Raw genomic sequence first — 16246 nt, 5'->3', positions numbered from 1 at the left:
TTCACCAGGAGACAACAGAACTTGCAGTGGGTCCGTGTGACTCTAAGAATCCATCATTGTATGGCAATGCTATATTTATGAGAGATTAAGTATTATATATTCTGATATGTAGATTAAAAAGGATAAAGCCTTCAGGAAGTATTATTTCAACCTGATTCACTTCAGCTACAAAGCCAAATCTCAGTGGCTTTCTTTAGTTAAACAGAGTTCAAATTCCACAGGGAATTGATGTGAAACCGAGAATGTGGCACAATTTGGATAAGACACTGAAAAAGCTAATAGTTAAATTAACTTGCTGTTTAAAAAACAAACCTGCCTTCCCCTGCACACACATTTTCTGTGAGTTAAATTTTTCATAACTCTTGTCATGTTGCGCTTGCTGTGGCATAAGTGACTCTGTGGTTAGCTTAATCTTTCAGGGCAGCCTTGTGAAGCAAGCCTAGTTTTTTGATGTTTAATCTAGCCTGACAGATAAAGAGGATCGTAATAAATAAATAATCTGAAACCCATCTCTGTTTGTTTATTTAAAATGAAAATCTGGTCTTTTATGTGTTCAGGAGGAAAAAAAAGACAACCATGATGTGCCCCCTCTGTCTGTTCTGTCCTGTGTTAGGGAATTCAGGGTAGAATGTAGGAAGGTGCCCACTCTACCCTCACCTTTACTAGGATTGCTCACACTTCAGAAAAGCATTCGGCTCTGTAATTTGTGGAGGGAGAGAGTTTTACAGTGATACCTGTCTGGGGCAGAAAACGGTTACAGTTGGGATAATCTTTCCTCCTTTCTCTCCAGCTGCAGCATCAAATGATTCGCTGCAGTGTGGTGAAATGCGGCGTTCCTCTGGGCAAGCCTTTGAAGGCTTGCAGTGCTTTAATTTTTCTCTGCAGCTTGACAAACAAACCATTCCCTAAGTGAAGTGGCTGATGAGATAATTATACATATGGAAATAACTGGGGATGGGTTCCCACAGGGTGATCCCCACAAGGCTCTTTTCCTGAACTTCACTGAAAGATTCCATTAGGCTGTGAAATCCCAGGACAGAAACAGAACATAGGAACCTGCTGAAGAAACATTCTAGCTTTCCGGGAATTGACGCATACATAATCTTCAAACGCTGTCTTATCTTTGATATGAAGTGGGAAGAGAAATGGCACCATGCATTGGAAGGAAGAATTATTTCTTTAGAGCTCCAGTTTATTTCTGGATTAGTGGTTTTTATTATTTTTGCAAATAGATGCATGAAATGTGAGCACTTATAGCAGAAGCCAGAATTACATGATTAAGCTCTTCAGTAATACGCTAACCATATGAAACTTGTGAAATCATAAAAACATAAATATAAAACAAACGTAATCATGTTCAATGTGGCTCTTATTGACTCGGTGTTAAGATCCCTAAGAAACTGGACTGTTTCTTAAATTTTTAGTATTTATCATTGTTCAATGGATTTATAATCTCTAAAGTTGCTAAACTAAGACAACCCACATGCCATTCAGTGAGGTTAATTTGGTGTGCTGAAAGATTCGTTAGAAACTGGAGGTAAGTGATCGTGATTCCCTTGAGTATTGAAAACTTTATTATAAGGGGAGCTGGAAGCGACACCTAATATTTAAGTTGCATAACATTTTCTATTGTAAAACAATCTTCTGAACTCTGAAAAGATCTAGCGCCAACATTGCTGCAGCAAAGGGAAAGCCCTCTGAGGGTATGTCTACGCTATGGGATTATTCCGATTTTACATAAACTGGTTTTATAAAACAGATTGTATAAAGTCGAGTGCATGCAGCCACACTAAGCACATTAATTCGGCGGTGTGCGTCCATGGTCCGAGGCTAGCGTTGATTTCCGGAGCGTTGCACTGTGGGTAGCTATTCCGTAGCTATCCCATAGTTCCCGCAGTCTCCCCCGCCCCTTAGAATTCTGGGTTGAGAGCCCAGTGGCTGATGGGGCAAAAATCATTGTCGTGGGTGGTTCTGAGTAAATGTCGTCAGTTATTCCTTCCTCCGGGAAAGCAACGGCAGACAATCATTTCGCGCCCTTTTTCCCTGGATTGCCCTGGCAGACGCCATAGCACGGCAACCATGGAGCCTGTTCAGCTTTTTTTTTTTTTTTACAGTCACCGTATGTGTACTGGATGCCGCTGACAGAGGCGATACTCCAGCGCTACACAGCAGCATTCATTTGCTTTTGCATGATAGCAGAGACGGTTACCAGTCGTTCTGTACCGTCTGCTGCCGGTGTAAATTGGCAATGAGATGACGGTTATCTGTCCTTCTGTACTGTCTGCTGCTATCATGGGTGCCCCTGGCTGAGGTTGGCCGGGGGCGCAAAAGCAAAACTGGGAATGACTCCCCGAGTCAATCCCTCCTTTATGGTTTCTAAAAATAGAGTCAGTCCTGCCTAGAATATGGGGCAAGTGTGCTAGAGCACCAGTGCATCAGAGAGGACAGCTGCTCTGTGCCAGATCCCGCAGAAAGGATGAGCTGCATGCCATTCACGGGGGGTGCCCCTGCAACAACCCCACCCGTTGCTTCCCTCCTCCCCCAGCCTGGGCTACCGTGGCAGTGTCCCCCCCATTTGTGTCATGAAGTTATAAAGAATGCAGGAATAAGAAACAATGACTTGTTAGTGAGATAAAATGAGGGAGAGGCAGCCTCCCGGTGCTATGACAGTCCAGGCAGGATATTAAGCGGTGCGGGGGAGAGGAGCCCAGCATGCCGCTGCTATGACAGTCCAGGCAGGACAGAATCTTTTCTTTACACAGGAAAGGGAGGGGGCTGATGGAGCTCAGCCCCCAGTTGCTATGATGAGGACGGTTACCAGCCATTCTGTACCATCTACTGGGAATGACCGAGAATCATTCCTATTTTCACCCAGGCACCCCCGGCCAGCCTCACCTGAAGCCAGCCAGGAGCACTCACAGGTTGATAACAAGGACGGCTAACAGTCCTACTGCACCATCTGCCACTGGGCAGGGGAGAGGAGCAGATACTGCTCTTCACTGCTGCAGCATCGCGTCTACCAGCAGCATTCAGTAGACATAGGGTGACACTGAAAGAAGTCAAGAAATGATTTCTTTCCCCTTTCTTTCACGTGGGGCGGGGAGTAAATTGTTGAGCTATTCCCTGAACCACGCCAGACAATGTGTTTGAACCTACAGGCATTGGGAGCTCAGCCAAGAATGCAAATACTTTTCGGAGACTGCTGTGGACTGTGGGATAGCTGGAGCCCTCAGTACCCCCTCCCTCCCTCCCTCCATGAGCGTCCATTTGAGTCTCTGGCTTCCCGTTACCGCTTGTCACACAGCACTGTGTAGCCTGTAGATTTTTTTTTTGAACCGCTTTGGCATTTATTCTTCTGTAACGGAGCTTTGATAGAACAGATTTGTCTCCCCATACAGCAATCAGATCCAGTATCCCCCGTACGGTCCATGCTGGAGCTCTTTTTGGATTTGGGACTGCATTGCCACCCGTGCTGATCAGAGCTCCACGCTGGGCAAACAGGAAATGAAAATCAAAATTTTGCAGGACTTTTCCTGTTTACCTTGCCACTGCATCCGAGTTCAGATTGCTGTCCAGAGCGGTCACAGTGGTGCACTGTGGGATACCGCCCAGAGGCCAATACTGTCGATTTGCGGCCACACTAACCCTAATCCGATATGGTAATACCGATTTTAGCGCTACTCCTTTTGGGGAGGAGTACAGAAACCGATTTAAAGAGCCCTTTATATCGATATAAAGGGCCTCCTAGTGTGGACGGGTACAGCGTTAAATCGGTTTAACGCTGCTAAAATCTGATTAAACGCGTAGTGTAGACCAAGCCTGAGTCTGAAAACTGCCATTTCTTTGTCCCTTTAAATTCTGGTCAAGTTTTGCTGACAGAGAAACCTTTGAAAATTGCCATTCCCTTCTCTCACTTCCATTCCTCATGAAAACATTGGCAATCTGCTGAACACCTAAACATCAGTCTTCTAGAGCAGTGGTTCTCAAATTGTGGCTCAGGACTCCTGTTTTAATGGGGTGGCCAAGGCTGGCATTAGACTTGCTGGGGCCTGGGGCTAAAGCTGAAGCCCAAGGGCTTCAAGCCCTGGGTGACAGAGGTCAGGCTTTGGCTTTGGCCTGGGGTGGCAGGACTCAGGTTACAGGCCCCCGGCCCAGGGCTGAAGCCCCTGGGCTTTGACTTTGGGCCCCCACCCAAGGCGGCGGGGCTCAGGCAGACTCAGGCTTCAGTCCCCCCTCCTGGAGTTGTATAGTAATTTTTGTTGTCAGAAGGGGGTCATGGTGCACTGAAGTTTGAGAACCCCTGTACTAAAGAATTACTTTACTGGGAGTGCCTGGGAGCACTTGAGTGAGGAGGGGGAAGCTGGCCTAGCTTCCCCTGACCATCCCTCGGACCCAGGGCTGCCAGGTGTCACACACACCACAGATCTGTCACACCCAGGGCTGGCTCTTAACTTTTTTGCCGCCCCAAGCGGGGTGTGAGGGGGTAGAGCGCCGTCCCTCCCATAACAAACCCCCCGAGCGCCACCCTGCAAAACTAAAAAAAACCCCAAGCCACTGCCCTGCCTTGCCCAACCAACCAAAAAAAAACCCCCCAGTGCTGCCCCACTGAAACAACCTCCCCTCAGCGCCGCCCCACTGAAACAAAAAAAAAACTCGAGCGCCACTCCGCTGAAACAAACAAAAAAAACCCAAGTGCCGCCCCGCCGAAACAAATAAAAAAACCCCAAGTGCTGCCCCGCCGAAACAAACAACAAAAATCCCCGGGCAGGACCCCTCTGAAACAAACAACCCCCTCGAGCACCACCCCACCAAAACAAACAAACAAACCCTAGTGTCACCCCGCCCAAACAAACAAACCTGAGTGCCGCTCCGCTAAAAAAAAAAAGCCCCCGAATGCTGCCCTGCCGAAACAAACAAAAATCCGAGTGCCGCTCCACCACTGGCTGCAGTTCACCGCTCCAGGCCAATGAGGGCAGCGGGAAGGGCGGCCAGCACATCCCTCGGCCTGTGCCGCTTCCGACAACCCCCATTGGCCTGCAATGGCAAACAGCGGCCAGTGGGAGCCGCAGTCGGCCGAACCTGCAGATGCAGCAGGTAAACAAACTGGCCCAGCCTGCCAGGGTGCTTACCCTGGCGAGCCGCGTGCCAAAGGTTGCCGATCCCTGAACTAGAACATCTCTTGAAGAAGAGTATTCTTCAAAAGAGTTTTGACTTAATGATATCCTGCATTTTCAAATATGGCTTGTTCTTCCCTTTAAATGGCTTATCACTTCAGACTTTACACATAGAATCTCAGAGTTGGAAGGGACCTCAGGAGGTCATCTAGTCCAACCCCCTGCTCAAAGGAGGACCAATTCTTAAGAATGTGCTTAAGAATTTGAGCATTAGATAAGTTAACTGTTTTTGTGGTGCGTAATTTAAATCCCACTGAATTTAAATGGGAGTTATAGGCCTGATTGTCATCCTAATGATGTCAATGGTAGTTTTTGCAATTAATTTTATGGGGAGCAAAATTGGACACTGTACATGTGTGTGAGCATGTTGCCCTCTGGCTGCAGTTTAGAAAGAACATAAAGCTATGTGATGCTAGGAAAGATTTCTGTAGCTCAAGTTTTTTTGGAGGTGAAGGATTAGGGTTACAGTCTCAGTTCTGCAGCTCAGTGTAGTATATAAAGAGGGAGTATAGCTGCTCCATAGCTAAGGCTGCAGTGCATAGTGTATTTTAAGGCTCTTTTTATAAATCCCTCTTGTAGCTCAAAAGAAATAAGACCCACATGCCTTCAATTTCTAATAGAAAATGCAGTACTTACCAATTGCAGAAGCTGAGTTTATGGGAGCTTCATGTAGTTAGTCAGGCTTTGTAGGATTTAACTTCATCAATTAATTTTGAAAGATGCTCAGTTGTAAAGGCTGCAATAAAACAGTGAAAGGGTCTCATTAAACCAACACTAGAGATGTCTGCTGATGGACATCTTTGCTGTAAGCAGCCATTTTAAGTTATGTCCATAAAGTTTCCAGTGGCATGTATTTTTGACCTTAAATTAAATTAAAGAGCAATCTATTTCTGAAGTTGAAGCTTTTTATGACTTCTTACTTTCCATGTCCTGCATCAGTATTGCAGGGGCCTGAAATGAGCATACACTGTTGAATGTCAGGTTACACCTGCTAACATGTTTCAAAGGAAGCTTGAAGCAGATTTAAGAATTTGTAAACATTCAAGCTCAATTTAGCAGGCAAGTAATATGACAGAATCTGTTTGCGTATTACATTTTTGAGTGGGGTTGTCATGTAGAATTAGCAATGGGCCTTGAACACATGCAGACTTTCATTCTATGGTTTCAAAAGTAGAATTCATGGAATGCATATTTCAGTGCCTCAGAGACAAAGGCTCTACCATCAGTTGTCATTCTCTTCATGTATATAATGTCCACTTTTTATTTTGTTTCCTCTTACAGAACTATACTCAGTATATTCCATTATCCATATATGACCTGCAGACTTGGATGGGCAGTCCCTCCATTTTCGTCTATGATTGCTCCAATGCTGGCCTTATTGTCAAGTCATTCAAGCAATTTGCGCTACAGAGGGAGCAAGAGTTGGAGGTGAGACCTTAGTAAATTGCCAAAATCTTCCTGTGGCTTCATTTCTCTCTCTGCTGGGCATTCGGGGTCTGATCCTGCTCCCCATTGACTTCAATGGAGACAGGTTTGAGCCCATTTTGAGACAATAAATATTTTTTAAAAAAAGAGTTAAAAAGCAAATTAATTTAGAAAAAATCATGTCACTCCAGTGCAGTCTTTCTGGCTCTGTATGCCATTCTGTTATAGTCAGAATCATTTTTATTGCAAGTACTAATTAAGTTATAACGCTAATAGAATCAGTTTGTGCCTTAATATTCTTTGCTGCTGAGATGAATGCTGAGGTGAAGCAGAGCCATTTATTTTAGATGCAATTGACCAATACTGATTTGGATTCCAGTAGTGTTTCTTGCTGTTGTACCAAATACATAAATGTTAAACTAAATGATTTAAAACTGATAGACAAAAGGACCTATTGTTGATCACTTTAGCTTGACAGAATACAAAAGTGTAACCTTGTGTTTCTAATGAAAAGACACTTTTCATTATAGTTTTAATTTGAATTTATTGGAGTAAATATGAATTGTGAAGAGGAATATATGAAATAACTTTAAGGTGCTTTCCCGTTGTGCACTAGATGCTTAGTGTAGCAGTGTGTCAGAAACTGGATGTTGTAGGCAAGCAGGTGTGTGATTGGATGTTCTCCCTAAACTTTAGCCCATTTGAAAAGCAGCCTGTTAAAGATTCATTTCTTATTCTTCCATAGCACTAAGTCAAATACTTTTAAAACTTTCAGTATGTTTAACAGGGAATATTGGTCAGGCAACTGGCTGGTTGTTACAAACATGATTCCATGACACTTATTGAGGGTGTGCTTGGTTTTAATTTTCTTAAATAGAATGAACCCGTGTTGAATTTTGCAGTGACTTTCTGGCAAGTAGACACTCTCTCTTTCCCTCTTAAAGAAACATGTCAGTCTAGTAACAGTTTAAGACAGGTCTTTCTCATCATCCCATCTCTTTATAAGTAACGCTACCAGTCAGTGTGCAAGTGTTTGCAGGTTCCTCACCAAGGAAGGACGTGACACTGAAAGGCCCAGATCTGTATTGGCAGAGATGTGTGTTGAGTGTTACCATTTTTTCAGAACAAAAAATGGAAGAAGTTGCCATTATGTCCTGTGTTCCTCTCATCCTATAGCTTTTTTTATTCTGCTCCTTGTAAGCCTCACTTCTCTCATGTTTATCTTTCAGCCATCACTCACCCTGTCATATTTATTGCTGCTTTGTTTTTCTGTGTATAGATTCTGTCCTCCTGGGTGTTCTGTTTTTCTTTATTCTTCTGTCTTCTCCCAGAGCACAAGCATACACTAATTTAGAAAGATGCCTCACTCCAGCTCTTTTCTTTCCCCAGTTCTCCTTTGGTTTTCCTTACCTCCCCTTCCCCTGCATTTCTCTGTCGACTCTTGGTCGACCGTTTTGCCCTAGAGTGACCGGAAGATATTCTGGGCGTAGGATAGCTACTGTTCTGTGTAAGTGAGATGGCTAGTGTACGCTAAGGGGACGGACAATCCAAAACTGCTGTTGGATGTTGATGGGATTGCTGCTCTGCAGGACCTTTCAGCACTGCAGTACCATGGCAGCACAGGTGGGTGGCTGGGCAAATGCATGTGACCATGTTCCTAGGGGCTCTAGAACTCCAGAATAAGTAGAGTGGACACAAAGACAAGGGCTGTCCTTCCAAACCAGGATATCTGGTTGTCATACATAAGTGCAGGGTCATGCATTTAGGGATTAATAATAAGAATTTTAGTTATAAATTGGGGACACATCAGTTGAAAGCAACAGAGGAGGAGAAAGACCTTGGAGTATTGGTTGATCACAGGATGACTATGAGCCGCCAATGTGATATAGCCGTTAAAAAAGTTAATGCAGTTTTAGGATGCATCAGGCGGGGTATTTCCAGCAAAGATAAGGAGGTGTTAGTACCGTTATATAAGGCACTGGTGAGACCTCATCTGGAATACTGTGTGCAGTTTTGGTCTCCCATGTTTAAGAAGGATGAATTCAAAGAAGGTTCAGAGACGGGCTACTAGGATGATCCGAGGAATGGAAAACCTGTCTTATGAAAGGAGACTCAAAGAGCTTGACTTGTTTAGTCTAACCAAAATGAGGTTAAGGGGGGATATGCTTGCTCTTTATAAATATATCAGAGGGATTAATATTAGAGAGGGAGAGGAATTATTTAAGCTTAGTACCAATGTAGACACAAGAACAAATGGGTATAAACTGGACACTAGGAAGTTTAGACTTGAAATTAGACGAAGGTTTCTAACCATTAGAGGAGTTAAGTTCTGGAACAGCCTTCCAAGGGGAGTTGTGGGGGCAAAAGAGATATCTGGCTTTAAGACTAAGCTTGATAAGTTTATGGAAGGGATGGTATGATGGGATAGCTTAATTTTGGCAATTGATCTTTGATTATCAGCAGGTAAGTATGCCCAGTGGTCTGTGATGGGATGTTAGATGGGATGGGATCTGAGTTACTGCAGAGAATTCTTTCCTGAGTGCTGGCTGGTGAGTCTTGCCCACATGCTCAGGGTTTAGCTGATCGCCATATTTGGGGTCGGGAAGGAATTTTCCTCTGAGGAAGATTGGCAGAGGCCCTGCAGGTTTTTCGCCTTCCCCTGCAGCATGGGGCACGGGTCACTTGCTGGTGGATTCTTTGCAGCTTGAGGTCTTCAGACCACAATTTGAAGACTTCAATAACTCAGACATAGGTTAGGGGTTTGTTATAGAAGTGGATGGGTAGGATTCTGTGGCCTGGCTTGTGCAGGAGGTCAGACTAGATGATCATATTGGTCCCTTCTGACCCTAAAGTCTATGAGTCTAAGTTGTTGAAACAACCACAGTTGGAAAGTGTAGTCTCTGCTATCTAACAAAAATGCAAAAAGTTTGTCTGGCTTTCAGGATTTTTTTTCTTCTGCCAAAAACTTGAAAACCCAAACAACAAAAGTGTCTTCAGATGACTCCTCTTTAACTGACAACTTTCTCCCTGTACTGTAATTTGTTGTTTAAACATTTTATTTCCCAGGTTATAAGTCCAACTTTTCTGTCCTGGTATCTTAAATACTCTAGGTGTGTGGTGAGCACTGCTGAGGACTAGTTTACTAAGGGAACTGTTTTTTAATTTTATACAAAGTACTCAGAATAGAAGACTTTCATATATCCTGTTTAGAAAAATATAATACCTGCAGTTTCTTACATATTAAGTTTTAATTCTGTATGCAGAAGATAAAAGTAAGAATGAAAATAAATGTTATTTCAGGTGTCCAATTGGTGATGGTGTAATTTTACATTATGTTTTGCAATTAGCTTAGTTTTTATCTTGGTGCTATTTTTAATTAAGAGTTTGTTTTTCCACGAAGTTTAATGTTGTTGGCTATTGTTCAGATAGTCTACTGCATAAATAGCGGATATTAAAAACACAAAATTGGTTCATAGTTAATATCTCAAAACATTTGTTAATTTCAGTACGTATTGTAATTCCACTTTTGAATAAATATTATTCAATACATGGAGGACTGAAAACATGAGCTGCATTCGTTTCTTACCTGTTAAAACTATTTATATATTTGTGTCTTAAAAAAAATTGACCTACTAGATTATAGATTCATGAAATATTTGACATACTTTTTTTGTCTGTGATAGTAACAGAGATTAAGGGATGAACAGATGGTGTGTTGAGCTAGAAGATCAGAGGAAATGGTATACATAGTGCTTAAAAAAATGAAAAAAGTAGAAATTTGAAATAAATGGACAGATCACACAGCCTTTTATAAGAAACATGAATGTAGATGTGAGCTCCTGGGAATACCCTCTATTTCAGGATATAGTCATTACTTTTACATTTCTTTTTTAGTGCAAATTCTTCTTGCTGAACATTGGTTATATTTGAGATTGTCTGAGGATTCCAGATATTTATACTAAAATTTCATTTATTTACCAAAAAAAATTAATTGACCCAGAGCTTCCTACTTATTCACATTGTTAGACAGTGTAGACATGTTTATTATTGCTGGTCTTCTATTAACTCTCCCATTTCCCTCTTATTGTTTGTCAGAATTCATTGCCTCTTGTCCTAAATTAGATGCCAGTTGTGCAATGAGCTGTGTGTGGGTGGATCCTTGTGCAGCACCCCAGTGAAGTGAGTTGGGCTCTGTATGGCTGCAGGGGTCTGCCTGCACACAGCCCACAGTAAGATTCATTCTCAGAGCTCATGCCACCTGGTGTGTTTGTATAGGGCCCAGCATATTGTGGCTCCAGTACTCACTGACTGGGATCTTTGAGCAATATTGTAATGTAAATAGTATACACACACACGCAATTTGCCGAAGGAACATTATTAATATTCCAAAGTCAAGCACTCAAGTGTTAGGAAATGCCAGAATTAAGGTTGCCTGTGCAACCTTAATTTGGCCCTCTTATGTGTATGCATTATAATAGTCGTTAATTACATAATCACATACTATTTTATCCACAGCCGACCCTGGCCTTCCCCTTTGGCTCTTCATCTGATCTCGATTTCCCCTATCCTCCTGCTGTCTCCTAGGGCTGCCCGGAGCATTCAGGGGGCCTGGGGCAAAGCAATTTCAGGGGCCCCTTCCATAAAAAAAAAGTTGCAATACTATAGAAATACTATATTCTTATGGGGGCCCTGCAGGGCCTGGGGCAAATTGCCCCTCTCCCCACCCTCCCCTAGGCGGCCCTGCTGTCTCCTAGTCCCCATGCCGCTGTTTCCATTCCCTGCTCCCAGTCCCAATCTTTTTCCTTCTCACAACAGCCTCGAGCTCCAGGCTCCCTTCCCCAACCTCCTTGCTCCAGTTTACTCCTCCCCCCCTCACTCCATATCTTGTCCCTTCCCTCTGCATTCAAACCAGGCAGCTTCTGCCTAAGTGCTTCCTGAGTGCCATCTGGGGCAGGGAGTGGGTGGTATCACTGAGGCACATTCCTGACAAAAAAGGCCATCCCCTGAACAACACCCAAATTCAAAGCATGGGGATGCTTGATCTTTTTCAAACTAACAGTTCTCAGAATTTTTTAGCATGGGCAAAAAAAATTTTCTCCTAGCCTCTTCCTTGGAAATGGCAAACGTTCTTTGAAATTTAAAACAAACAAACAAAATAAATAAATAAATAAAATTGTGTGGCATGAACACCCGGCATGTAAAAATTTCAGACGATGTAATTAAAGTTTTTGGCAAAATGTTATAAGCAATTGAAAGCAGTGTCTTATGATGGGAAATATTGAACAACCTTAACAATAAGTTGTGCTGCCAGCTCTCTCTGTACTATCCAACATAAGCCCTGGGAATTACCTAGTGAAGGAAAAGGCCAAAGCATAATTGAAATGATTACAGAAAATTCAGACCTGTCACACAGAATGTTTTAATATTTTCATTTGTGCCAGCTTAGCTTGCAGTTTTGAATGTTGAATTATTATATTTAGAAAATCAATGGGAAAAAAACCTAGACTAATTTTTTTTAAATCAACACTTTAAAAAATAGATCTGATTTTCAAATTTGCTGAGGCCATGGTAGCTGCTGGGTGCTCAACACTTATGAAAATTAGCCACCTATTTAGTTGCCTAAAATGGACTTCCAATTCTAACTTTAGGCCTCTGTTCTTGAAAATCTATGTGAAGATTTAACGGTATGAGTGTAAGAGTTGTTAGCAGGGCGCTGGTGTAGCACATCCTTTTATGATACAGGTATTTGGAATATGGTATCTGCCACTGGAAGAACTGCCAGAAGGATGTCCCTGTCATCCAGCGAAGTGGGTATTCACCCATGAAAGCTCATGCTCCAATATGTTTGTTAGTCTATAAGGTGCCACAGAACTCTTTACCTCTATCATAACTGTTACTGCAGGAGGTGCAGAGGTAATGGTGGAGTTGTTCAGGAGGCAGCTGTAAGATGTTACAACTCCTTCAAGAGTTACAATTAATCCAGACAAATTTTCTGTACATATATTATGCGCCTTCAGTTCCCACTTCATAGAGTGAAACAGTAATACATAATAAGTTAGTATATTTCATCTATTTAAATAAAAGGTAACGTTAATGCTTTTCCAACCTCTGCTTTCTTATACTGGAAGATGTAGGGTAGTGCAGGAGAAAGGAGGTTATTATGTAATGCACCTTAGATAAAGCTAGGTATTGGAGTATTCTGAGATGTTTTAGGAATGAGTTGTTAGGTTACTTTCCTGGGACTATAAGAATTCTGTGTCTGTGTTTACACTCGTTAATTGAAGACAAATATTTAACTTGTCTTGATCCATAGAAATTCTCCTTGTAAGCCTATGGAAGTGTATATTAGAGGAGTTTGTGTTTGCATCCATTTAGTTCTGTCTTGTTGATTTTTTTTTTTTATGCTAGGTAAAAACCATGTGTTAGCACGGTCACTGGCTCTTGCTATGAAGCAGTGAGTCACTCTAGTGTCTCAAATCATGCATTAACTCTTACAAGCCAACATCCCGTTAGGAGAGTTGTATTTGAGTTTTAAGCCTCTTTTCCAAACCAAAACCTATCTTGACATAATTCTTTCTGTCTGACCCAGACTAAAGCAATGCTGCATGCTCCCTCTGGTGGCTCCCTGATGTGTTACATAATAATCAATTTTTAGGATTATGTTGATAAGACTGAAAATGTTGATGCACCAATGGACAAGTACAGTGGCACCATGGTTTCAAACTTAATTTAAACTAAACATAAACCCTCTTCATAGTAGCTCAATGTGCTGCCTTTTAACTGTCTGTTTACCTTAAACTTATGTTTGTAGCAGTTTACCTCTGATTCAAGTTAACTGACATTGGAAGAGATTTTGCATGGGGCAGCTTTTTCTGGAATATGAATCTGAAAATCTGTGTTGTCAGTAACTGTTTGTGTTGGAGAATGTGTGAGATCCCGCAGACAGAGGCCTTTAATAATCAATGATTTGTTCCTGTAATATGTGCAGCATTATGAGATTGCTTCATTGGTTCCATTTCATTGTGCTTCTGAGATGATGTAAATGTGTGTGTTAGGGATTTGTGTATGTTTTCTGAGCACTTAATTCATAACCAGAGACAAGAGTGAAAACTTAACTTCCCCAGCTCCTTCCTCTTGCAGTCGCAATGTTTTACTTCTGGTGGTAATGCTCTCTACAGTTACATGGCACCAAAGGGCTTAGCGTAAGTCCATAATTGGCCTGTTTCCTTGTGAGTATGAACAGTGTGAAAATACAAAGTACTCACTAAAGGAAATACATTAGATAGAAATGGCAAGTGGGGGATAGATTGGGAGTGGCAGAAGAGAACATAATCAGGAGAGAAGATGGAGGCTAGATTAAAGCAGTCCAACTTTAGCCACACTCCATTTTTTCCTCCATCCTTCCATCCACTGTTCTCATCTATTTCCCTTCAGAAGAGAAAATTGGGGGGCTAAGTGCCTGTAGATGTCTGACTGGGCCATTAAACCATTTACCAGGGCGTTTTAGGCCAGGAAGTAGAGCACATTTAATCTGAAAGCATAAAAAATTTAGTTAATGGTGGCTGTGGCCAGTATCAATCATCCTGAGAGGTAATAGTCTTTATTCATATTGTGTCAGCTACCTTCATATGTTTGTTGTGTTGCTTGCAACAGTTAAGCAAACTCTAGATGTGTTTGATACAGGAGCTAAACAGGCAAAACAAATGATAGTCTCATTGCATTCCCAGGAGAACACTGTTTTTTTGCCGTGCAAGGTGGGTGTTTTGCATAGACTGTGACTGTGGTTTGCATATGCATTAAATAGACAATTCTGGCAGATGATTTCTTCATTTCTGATTTACTGATTAGAGAGTCACCGCACTGGCTGTGGAAAGAGAACCTTAATTTGGGTGGGTAATAAGGCTAAATGTAAACGCGTACATCTAAGAACAAAAAATGTAGGCCATACAAGATGGGACACTCTATTTTGGGTAATAGTAACACTGAAAAAGATGTGGGTGTCATGGTGGATAATCAACTGAATATGAGCTCCCAATTTGACACTCTGGCCAAAAGGGCTAATGCAGTCCTGGGATGAATAAACGGGAATCTCGTGAAGGAGCAAAGAGATTATTTTACCTCTGTATTTGGCACTAGTGCTACTGCTGTTGGAATTCTGTGTCCAGTTCTGGTGCCTGCAATTCAAGAAAGATGCAGATAAATTGCAGAGGGTTCAGAGGAGAGCCACAAGGATGATTAAAGCAGAGGTCGGCAACCTTTCAGGAGTGCTGTGCCGAGTCTTCATTTATTCACTCTGATTTAAGGTTTTGTGTGCCAGTAATACATTTTAACGTTTTTAGAAGGTCTCTTTCTATAAGGCTATAATATATAACTAAACTATTGTTGTATGTCAAGTAAATAAGATTTTTAAAATGTTTAAGAAACTTAATTTAAAATTAAATTAAAATGCAGAGCCCCCTGGACTGGTGACCAGGACCTGGGCAGTGTGAGTGCCACTGAAAATTAGCTTGCATGCCGCCTTCGGCACACGTGCCATAGTTTGCCTACCCCTGGATTAAAGGATTAGAAGACATACCTTATAGTAATAGACTCAATAGTCAAATAGACTAGTTAGCTTAACAAAAAGAAGGATCAAGGGTGACTTAATCACAATTTATAAGTGCCAAACTAGGGAAGAGATATTTGACAATGGGCTTTTCAGTAGGGTAGAGAAAGGTATAACACGATCCAATGGCTGGACGCTGAAGCTAGACAAATTCAGATTGAAAATAAAGGCATACATTTATAACAGTGAGGGTAATTAACCATTGGAGCAATGGTGATGGAGGAGTCTCCATCGATGACAATTTTAAAATCAAGACTGTATGTTTTACTAAAAGATCTGTTCTAGGATTTATTTTGGGAAAGGTCTACTAGATAATCACGAGTGGTCCCCTTTGATCTTAGAAGCAATGAAAGCTGGCTTAGTGGTCATCAGACTTTACATGAGGCCACCAGAAACGTACAAATGAAGTCCAATGTACTTGCAGATATACTTGTAAATGCATCATGTTTTGATTGCATTGTTACTTGAATATGGAAGTGATTCCCTCTTCTAAGGTTTAAAACTTGCCTTGTCTCTTCAGTGACTGAGCACAAAAATAAGGTATGGTTTGTGGCAGGTGGGGTGAGAAGTATCTTGAGACATCTGCATAATAGATGCTGTCCTAGCGTTACTTGTCTTGTCTTGTTTGATGTGTCCCCAAAATAACAGTAAATTATAAAAAAGCATAAAATCCAGTTGCTGGAAATTTTTTTTTGCATAGAAATTCAGTAGCAGCCTAGACAACTGAACAGAGAAAGGGATGATCTGGAGAGACAGTATTGTCAGGGTGTAGGGAATCACTGATTTACATAAGTGAAGAGCTATGCAGAGAAACAGAATGAAGAAGAGGTATTCTGGAAAGAAGAAATGCGAAATATATTTTCTTAAATCTCAGTAGAAACACTGCAATTAAGAAAAATTGTTACTCCTCAACAGAAACGTTGTTCCTGGGGGAGATGAGGGTGAAAGGCTGTAACTTCAGTTCAGAATGTTCTGAAAATACTAAAGCTAGCTCAGCTGTATCTGAGATTTTTAGGGGGGGAGGGGAAGAGATGAGGACTCT

General features: G+C 41.9%; 1 protein-coding gene across 3 annotated transcripts in view; it reads left to right on the top strand.

Annotated features, from left to right (window-relative positions):
* RPTOR (regulatory associated protein of MTOR complex 1) overlaps positions 1–16246 on the top strand; it is a 296305-nt gene that overhangs the window by 110199 nt on the left and 169860 nt on the right. For all 3 annotated transcript variants that reach the window (XM_050920753.1, XM_050920752.1, XM_050920751.1), the window contains exon 5: positions 6456–6602. In XM_050920753.1, coding sequence (XP_050776710.1) covers positions 6456–6602 — 147 coding nt within the window. The remainder of the gene's footprint in view (positions 1–6455; positions 6603–16246) is intronic.

This window comes from Gopherus flavomarginatus, chromosome 12 (assembly GCF_025201925.1).
Source record: "Gopherus flavomarginatus isolate rGopFla2 chromosome 12, rGopFla2.mat.asm, whole genome shotgun sequence".
NCBI lineage: Eukaryota > Metazoa > Chordata > Testudines > Testudinidae > Gopherus > Gopherus flavomarginatus.
This window is presented reverse-complemented; position numbering and strand designations above follow the sequence as displayed.